Below are 9,865 nucleotides of genomic sequence, written 5' to 3' on the forward strand. Positions count from 1 at the left end.
GACATTGAAATGACACTTGTGTATGCATTGATTCAACAATCTAATTATGTCACCTATGTATAATTACACATAAGTCACAGGGGGCATTTTTCTGCAGAATTTTTACTTTTAATAGTTTAAGAACATTTTGCTGATAATTCTGTACTTTTACTTTAGTTGTATTTTGAATTTTTTATACTTTTGTATTTCTACTGTTGATTACGAATAAAAAAAACAAAACTGGATATTTCTTCCACGGCTAATTTCACCAAAGAAAAGCGACAAAAAAAAAAAAGCATTGTGGATCAATGTTAAAGCCTGTTATTCATTGAAAACATTTATTACATTTTTATGATGCAAACAACAGCAGGTCCCACCCTTTACTGGGACAGCTCGTCATGAGGGAATTGAAAGAGACACAAAAGGGACGGGGACAGAAAAAAAGTGTGTATTACGCGCAAATTCATAGTTTCTGTTAAAAAAAAAAAAAAAACAAAAAACATGACAATCAGCTCTCATCCCAAATTTTGGCATCTTTTTTTTTTTTTTTTTTACCCCCCCTCCTGTTTTACTCTCTGGAATAATGATCATTAAAAATCAAAAGAACAAGGCATGCATAATAGTTTCTGGTAATGCACATAGATCAAAGGATACCAGTTATAAATACAAAATCCATGTACGCTGTTAATGTACATTTCATATATATTATATATATGGTCCCTTCCTTAGAGGTGTTGTCTGTTCCCGCTGTGGGACTGTGGCCTCCGTTATCTACACTTGGTCACTAGATTCAACCTGTACAAAGGTCTCTGCTGGAAAATATATCTGTAGGATGAGCGTCTAACATCGCCGATTACTAGATGTTACAACCAAATGTTTATTCCTCCCTTCATCTCTTACTGCATGTTATCATCACGCCAATTATCCCCACCATCCTTTTACTTAAATAGTTTTAATAATTGACCAATGTGCTATCTACACTTTCTCATCAAACTTCGCCCGGGTTATCGCCTGCATTACTTTCTATTAAAATGATTCTGCCATCTGCGATACTACCACCCCGTGCTTCTCTTCTCTCTTTTTTTCCTTTTTGTAAAGGGGGAGCTCACAGCCTACTTGGATCCGTTCAACGCTATTGTGCCCCAAAGATAGAAGTCTGGAACAAAAGTATTATTTAACTTTAACTTTAACCTAAAGAAATGGATCTCATTTCTGATACGCTAAGATAAATGCACTGGTCCATTATAATAAATGGGTGAAACAGCCACGCGACTATAGTGACGGCTGTATACGCGGCCACGCAGTTCATTTACGGAAATTATGTAGAAAAAAAAAAAAAAAAAAAGAAAAAAAAAAAAAAAAAGGACAAACCAAAACGTGTTGATTAAATACAATGTTGAATGAATGTCTTTACTGTTAAAAAAGTGTACTGCAATGTATACAACGATGCTGCTGTCTCTCATTGCTCAAAATGAGTTGACGAAGGTGGGAGGGAGGGAGAGAAATCTGGGGGGGGGGGGGTGTTGATATACCAATGGATTCATGTACAGATTTACAGTTATAATGCTTCTATCATCACACTCAACAGATGGCAGGAAGGGCAGGGGGAGAGAGAGAGAAAGAGAGAGAAAGAGAGAGCGAGCGAGAGAGAGGGCAGCAAACGACAGACACAATTATAGAAAAGATTCATCTGTTGGAATTTGAACACCTTTTTCTGTGAAACCAATGCTATGTTACTCTCTTAGAAAAAGACAGAGAGATGGAAACGAGAAAGAGAGTGTGTGTGTGTGTGTGTGTGTGTGTGTGTGTGTGTGTGTGTGTGTGTGTGTGTGTGTGTGTGTGTGTGTATTCTGTAAGTGCTGAACCAAATGTTCGACCAATAAAAAGTCTATTGGGATCAAGTTGTACTGGTTTCTCTGACGGTGGAGGCAGACTTGTTTTTAACCAAACATGGGGCTGAGTAAGATGGTACTGGTGGCAACGGTGGGCTTCTTGAGTGGTTTGGGGTTCAGCACGCCCTCCCTCCCTCCCTCCCTCCCCCCCTGATGGTGGTGGTGGTGGTGGTGGCATCGGTGTGTTGTGGGGCTTGGCTGCTTTAGTCGATGTACTGGGAGAGCCAGCGGAAGCCCTCGCCGTAGCCCTGCCTCTTCAACACGCTGCACATGAACACCTCCAGTGGTCTTGTGTTCAGCTCCTTCATGGCAATGTTGCCCTGCGAGAGAAGCAGAAAAAAAAGAGGTCACACTGAAGCCACTTCTTTTAAAAATCAGCAAATTGTACGTCAAGTTGCTTCTGGTCCTCGAAACAAGAAAACAGTTGTATTTCTCGTACCAATCCGGGCGCTCGTTGTCAAGACATCTACAAACAGACATCCAGTCTTATGAGATGGTGCGAGCTGTTATTTGGAAGACGTGTGGCGTTACTTTGCTCTTTTAACTTGGCATCTTGGTAAAGAAAAGTAACACCTGCGAGACAATACTGGACCTAGCAAACTTAAACTTTAGGTTTTATGTTTTAAGCGGACAAATAGACCTGCCAGGAGTTTGTTATTTCACCACGACTGCAGGGACTTCATTCTGCTTGGACACCATATGTGAATAACTTTTCAAACCCGCTCTTCATAATGTCTTTTCTCTGGTCAACAATTGAAAACAAATACTGCTTTGTCATTTCTTTGATATGCCTGTTGACTTGTGACTCTTACGATTCAGATGTCCATAAAAAGGGTTGGATGGTTTTGTCCCAACAGATCAGAGCCGGCTACTCACCTTGCCTGTCGTCTGTCCGTACAATCCAAAGAGTTCTCTCAGTTTCTCCTCGCTGATGGCCTCTGGTCTGTCGATCTTGTTGCCCAGGATCAGGATAGGCACATTTCCGATAGTCTCATCTGTCATTAAAGCCTGAAAGGATAGATTAAAGTATTACTATGTTGCTTTCATATGCATTCTTAAGTTGAAGCAGATTTACACTTCATATATTGCCAAGAACTGAAAGAAGTGGACTGAGTTATGTAAATAGTAGAGAGCAATCACATAGCTAAATGTTTTTGTGATTAAATTCAGTGATGAGATGTGCCTCCTTATTCAGCTTACAAAATGCCATTAAACTGTGTTTTGTAGTTCATGAGTTCTTAACAACAATAAACCACATTTTTGAACAAAAATGAGGAAATTGAAAGTTTAGCGGCGTCCTGAATGCTGTTAAAAACACAGCTCCGCGCGGCGTAACGGGTACTTACATCAAGTTCTGTTTTTGATTCAGCCAATCTGATGAGGTCTGCACAATCCACAAGGAAGACAATACCATTGATGGCAGGGAGGTAGTTTTTCCATACTCTGCGGGCTGTGAGAACAAACACAAAAACAAACGTGAGTCAACATTTTGCATTCACTGACAGTGATATATCTTATTGGAATAAATGGGAGAGAATTTTGCATGTTGTTAGTATACAAAACAAACACAAACATACCTTGTGCGTGGCCTCCAAGGTCAAAAGTGGTGAAAGTCATGCCAGCAATCGTCAGCTCTTCCGAGGCTGGAGAAGAAAGAATAATTGTCAACAAATCTGTAAAAGTCAGGGAACTCAAAAGCCACTGACAAACAATAATTATGTGAAGGTATAGATGTGCAGCATGAATGAATTTAACCAAACTTTTTACATGTGGTTATAGTTTCAGCTCATACAAATCAAACAGCGCTTTGTTTAAAAATAGTAAAGATAAATGACCATGAATAATCTGCCTACATTTGTTTTTTGGCTTTCAACACATAACTGAATGATCATGTGTGTGTCTGTGTGTGTGTGTGTGTGTGTGTGTGTGTGTGTGTGTGTGTGTGAGAGAGAGAGAGAGAGAGTAGCACCAACTCACTTGGATGTAAAGTTGGCACATGCTGTCCCAATCTGTCATCTTTGAGCATGTGCAGTAGCGTCGTTTTGCCAGCATTGTCCAGGCCAAGAAATACTAACTTGCCGGATTTCTTGTACAGTCCTGAAACAAAGCCAGAAGCAATCTTTTTTTTTTTTTTTTTTTTTTTTTTTTTTTTTTTTTTTTTTTTTTAATTGGGCTTGATTATATTACACACAACGCGTCTTTGGAAATTCCAAACATACAAAATTGTCACCACATGTGAACCGGTATTGAAGATTTGCACAAAGGGGACACAAAGGAGTTGTCAAGCCAAGACTTGTTCCCCGGCAGGCACTGGATATTCAACCATACAGAGAAAGAGATTCTTTGATGCACAACCGGCTGTTCTCCAACTATTGATTTTGCCAATCTCTTATCTTTACTTCAAAGTAAACAAAAAAATAAAAAATAAGCCACCATTGCACAAATTAAACTATGCTCTTGCTCTCAGATTGATGTACAGACTGACTAAATACAGGAGAAAAAGGTTGAATTAGAGTTAATCCTCTACTTTCTTATGGTTACTTTCCTGACAAGATCACAAGGCTTTGTGTTTAGGGCTGTCTGAGTCAGCGTAGCGACTCCCAGTGGACTTGTGAACTTTCTGCCTGAGTCAGGTCTACCAGACGTCATTGTTACTCACAACAGCCCTATGCTACCTGTCTGACAGGAAGAACTGGACCGACACAGCGGCAGCGCCAACACAGAAACTAGTGCGCCGCACTTTGGGGAGATGAGCAGCTGGTAGTCAGAACAAGATTTTCAGATGAACGCATGCATCACAAACACATTTTTAGAAAAGTATGTGGTGAAAAGGCGAGTCATGTTTGTGAGAGACATTTCCTTTGTGTGCCTTTCGTGTTCACATAGCATGAGGGTTGGACAACAGCTTGTCTTTTCACATTGTGTTTAGCAGTGACAGCCTCGAGATGAACAGGTCTCGCTCTAAACAAACACAATGAAACTCATTTGCTGTAAAAGGATATGGGTTTAGACAAAGTCAGTTACAAATGAGTACTACTTTTAAGTCAACGGTCAATAGCTAGAGGCTGAAAACTGCATTGTTTGCCATTTCTGATTGAAAAGTGATTTTATTAAAATCAATTATCAAATAGTTGTCGATTGCCTGATCGATTTATCGTTGCATCTCTACACCCCACCAGAAACATCTTATGTAAATGCACAGCTGAGAATAGATTGGAAGATTAGTTCCTAAACAATCGCCGGGGGGGGAGGAATCAAAGTCATAAACAAGCTTGTGTTTGTGCTCAAACTGAGGACGTATGAACGTCTCAGGCTGTTTGTCAGATTAGAGGATGTCGAGCACAACGTAAACACACACTTTCCAGAAACAACGCCCACTATGCACAACACTCTCAGCCCCAGCTTCCACTCAACACATCATAATTGAGGTGTCAGACAGACTAATAGTGGTTGTGGATATTAATCAGTCTCTACTCACACTAAATCCTCTCTCATATTAACTAGTTCACAATGTTGCATAACAACAGCTTAGTGGCTCACATTATGACAACGCCATTTTAATACTAAACAGTCAAAACTGGTTTCAGTAACCCTTTTCATTCATATTTACTTTGATCACCAGTACTTACCTAACAACTGTAGTACGCTATTGAAACCGCTAGAAATCCAATCTAATATGAATGCCATATCCGGAGCTGTTAAATCCTGAAAAACAACAAATGGGGGGGGGGGGGGGGAAGCAGATGTAAGAAGACATGAATGCACACACAAGAAGAAACAAAACAGCTGGAATGTGTTATTTTTAATGTAACATCCATCATTATTACACAACAAGTGAACAGAACATGGTCATTTGGTCGACCGTTTCTCCTTTCAGCTCGCTGCTCAAAGCGAAAGAGTTCAAAGATAATTTCCCATTGATAATTTATCAGTAACTAAAGTTGTATTTGTTTTTGTACGTAGGTTGTCACTGATGTTATCCACAGAGTTGATGTTACTGCCCATGAACACAACAGTCAGCCTTGATAAACGAGTGTCAGCGTTAATAAACAAGCATCAGCATTAAACTGTCGTGGAAGGAAACTTTGTAGGAGATTAAGACAGTATCCTTCATCCTCAGCATAAACAGAATACTGAAGAGTTGTCACACTTGCTAAAATAGCCCACATGTCCAATCTCTGCTTAAAGCTTCTTTTTTTTGCCATTTAACTTTGTATTTATTTAAACATGTTAACATTATACATAGATACAAAAAAGGCTCTCACATACAGTAATAAAATAATACATTAAACACTTAACTAAAAGGCAGCTATCTATAAAACATTGAGGCAGAATGGAAGCATTTAGACACTTCTCTTTTCAGTCCAAAAACTGACTCTAGGCTGCTCCTCATCTGTAAATACTTCCAGAAATCCCCCTTCTAATTTAAATTAAATTGTTATGCTGAAATCCTCATTTAAACTGCAGGCTGTTTGTGTTTCCATTATACTCCGAATTGCGCATGCTAAAACCGCTGGGCTGTAAGGAAAGGTGGGGGTTCCATATTATCGGGTAACATTTAGTATTTCTACTTTAAATCTTAGGAGATTAATCGGAAAATTCCTGACATATTTTGCAAGATTACATTTTATCCTGCTGATGAGGATACTATCTTAAAGCTGAAACTGCTACAACAGAAGTTGATGACTTCAAAATATATCCCGGTTTAAAGATGACAGTCCTATCAGAAGAGGAGATAGACAGTAAGATCAATGGGAGCCAATCAGAACCCTTCACCACAAACCACTCAACTCCATGAACGCGCCGTCTGTCTCAACCTACCAGATAGATAGTGGCAGCTGGTGATAAGAACAATGACTGCTGATGATTAGCTTATTTCAGTAAGAGTCTTTGGACAGCAGGACAGGAGATCCAGAGCACTGATCACACGCCATCTGACAGCTCCTCAAAAAGGCAACATGGGGGTTTTGATCAACACAACCCATCAGCAAGGGCTTTGGAAATGAAGCCTAGTCTTAGCCTTTCCCTGTTAAAATAGCCAGATTGTGTTTCAAACAAAACTAAATGGATCTGGGATAAGACCTGCTGTGACTGGCGGAAGTCAAGAGCTCCGTGACAGACTACACAGACAACAGCTTGTTGCTTTGGTGTAAGCAAAACTCTTGTTGTGTTCATTTGTCATTCTAGTTCACAAAAGCTTATTTTGTTCCCCCTTTCTTCTGTGAGGTGTTCACACATACACACTCCATTCTCCAATTTCAATCTTGTTTCCCTTTTTCTGTGCGACAGTTACAGGAGCATCACAGCAAGGTAGGCTGGTGCCGACCTCTAGCCCTAGTTACGCAACATGCAAACAACTCCAGGGCCAAAGTATAAAAAGGTAGCCAAAGGTCAATACCACGCAAACACAGCTGAACTACACGTCAGCCGGTGCGCCCCTTTGGTCCCATATGGTCCCATGCCGGCTGGCGTTTAGCGACTGATGCTGCCACGTGTGGTTGGATGCAGCTGTGGGGGTGAAACTGAGACTCAGCTGACAACAACCTCAGGCAAATATGGACTCCTATAAGACTGAATGGAAGAGGTTGACTCCAGTGTTATACTGTGAGAAAATGATCAACAAGCACCGTCAACCACATTAAAGTGAAGATGAACAGGAGGGATTTGACCAGAAATACCCCCTTGAGCGTTTACATCAACGACACACATTATGAATTAAATCTATGAGGACAGCGATGTGTATTAAGAAGTACTACCCTGAGCCTTCCACTTAGCACTTAATGTATTCATATTAGTTTGTTGCACTTCTTGTATTCATATTAGTTTGTTGCACTTATTGTATTCATATTAGTTTGTTGCACTTATTGAATTCGTATTAGTTTGTTGCACTTATTATATTGCATTCACTTTTTGTATTATTGTATTGTTTAGTTTGTTGCACTTATTGAATTCGTATTAGTTTGTTGCACTTATTGTATTCGTATTAGTTTGTTGCACTTATTGCATTCATATTAGTTTGTTTCTGTACTTTTGCTCTGGTTTATGCTCTTAGATGCTTGTTTAAGAAAGGAGATGCACTTATGACTTCTGGTGACTAGTAGTTCTCTTGAATACCTATGTTGAATACACTTCCTGTAAGTGGCTTTGGATAAAAGCGTCTGCTAAATGACTGTAATGTAATGTGTGACTGTGGATATCTGTAGTTTGAGTAACTTAATTCCTATTCAGTTTGCCTTTATTATTATTATTAGTATCCACCTCCACCTCCTTCCTTCAAACAACTGGAAATGTCCCATAATAAGAGACTTTAAAACACATTACTTTCACTATAACATCACTTCTTGAGGTTTGTTTTCCTCAGATGTGTGTGTGTGTGTGTGTGTGTATATGTGTGTGTGGTTAGACTGTGCTGTCAGACCAGTCCCAGCTTTCACAACCACTGTCAACGTAGCTAGTTGCTAGCTCACCCTAGCTAGCAACTAGCTACGTGTCATATTCTCCAGCAGGCTACGTTGCATCGGGAGGCTACATGCTACATGCTACATGCTAAGCTAGCTCTACAGACACCTCACTAGCAACACATGATAACACACCATCTCTCACGTTTACCCTTTAAAGAACATACATAAATATCCACATGTCAAGTCAACCAAGACAGAGATTACAAGAGAGTTAGCCGACTTGGTGTTAGCAATGCTAACGCTAGCAGCTAACGTTAGCATTTGATAGCAATCATTGTTTAAAATAATAACGTGTTAAACTACTTACCCGTGTTTAGGTGTGTAATAATATACAGTGAGTGTAAACTGGTCTCCCGGTGCAGAAAACAGAGAGCCCGCGGTACGCCAGGTCTTCCTCTCCCTGTTTCGTGTTTTGCTACTGAGCCACGACACCGCAATGGCTGTCCGGGGAAAACTCTGGCCAGCCGCTTCCGGTTTGTGTTTCGCCATCAACGTCCCGGCAGGAGAACGGAAGTAAACCTCATGGTTCCGCTTTTTTTTTTTTTTTGCAATGATATCACTTTTTAATAATATTTCACGAAGACAAAATAATAATAGGTGACGGTATTTTCTGTAAGACACTTAAATGGGAATTCATACAGTACCAGTCAAAAATTTAATTTATTTTTTACTTTTTACTTTTATTTTTATTTATTTTATATATAAGATAAGATAATCCTTTATTAGTCCCGCTTTGGACTATACATATATATATATATAAATATATATATTTTATATATTTATTTAAAATTATTATTATATTCCTTTATTGATCCCCATGGGGGAAATTCATAGTGTTGCAGCAGCTCAACTACACAGACACAGAAATAAATAATACTATACAACAAAATAAAAATAAAAAAATAGAACAGGAATAAAAATGTACAGTATATTATTATGTTAAAATCACTTTTTTTTATAATATTTCACTAAGACATAAATAATAATAGGTGACGGTATTTTCTGTAAAAATAGTTATTTTAAGACACTTAAATGTGAATTCATACAGTACCAGTCAAAAATTTAATTTATTTAATTTTTACTTTTTACTTTTTACTTTTATTTTTATTTATTTTACATTACATTACAGTCATTTAGCAGATGCTTTTATCCAAAGCGACTTACAGGAAGTGTATTCAACATAGGTATTCAAGAGAACTACTAGTCACCAGAAGTCATAAGTGCATCTCCTTTCTTAAACAAGCATCTTAAAGCATAAACCAGAGCAAAAGTATAGTGCAGAGGCAAATTACTACGAAAACAATAATTGCAACAGACTAATACGAATATAATAAGTGCTACAAACTACTAAACGAATACGAATTCAATAAGTGCAGCGAACTGATACGATAGTTCGCTGCAGTTATATACATTTTATATATATATACATTTTTTTGTATATATATATATATAGTACCAGTCAAAAGTTTGGACACACCTTCTCATTCAACTACTAAAATAATCTAAAATATAAAACATATTCTGGCTTATCCA

At 38.6% G+C, this 9,865-nt stretch overlaps 1 protein-coding gene across 1 annotated transcript; it reads right to left on the reverse strand.

Annotated features, from left to right (window-relative positions):
- Positions 1 to 295: 295 nt before the first annotated feature.
- Positions 296 to 8,817, reverse strand: sar1b (secretion associated, Ras related GTPase 1B). The gene is made up of 7 exons (XM_054626048.1): positions 8,640 to 8,817; positions 5,501 to 5,576; positions 3,849 to 3,968; positions 3,449 to 3,514; positions 3,218 to 3,321; positions 2,748 to 2,879; positions 296 to 2,191 (listed from the first exon to the last, which is right to left on the reverse strand). The coding sequence occupies exons 2-7, from the start codon at positions 5,556 to 5,558 to the stop codon at positions 2,075 to 2,077; spliced, it is 597 nt and encodes a 198-aa protein (XP_054482023.1). The 5' UTR covers positions 5,559 to 5,576; positions 8,640 to 8,817; the 3' UTR covers positions 296 to 2,074.
- Between the last annotated feature and the right edge of the window lie 1,048 nt (positions 8,818 to 9,865).

This window comes from Anoplopoma fimbria, chromosome 24 (genome assembly GCF_027596085.1).
Source record: "Anoplopoma fimbria isolate UVic2021 breed Golden Eagle Sablefish chromosome 24, Afim_UVic_2022, whole genome shotgun sequence".
Taxonomy (NCBI): Eukaryota; Metazoa; Chordata; class Actinopteri; order Perciformes; family Anoplopomatidae; genus Anoplopoma; species Anoplopoma fimbria.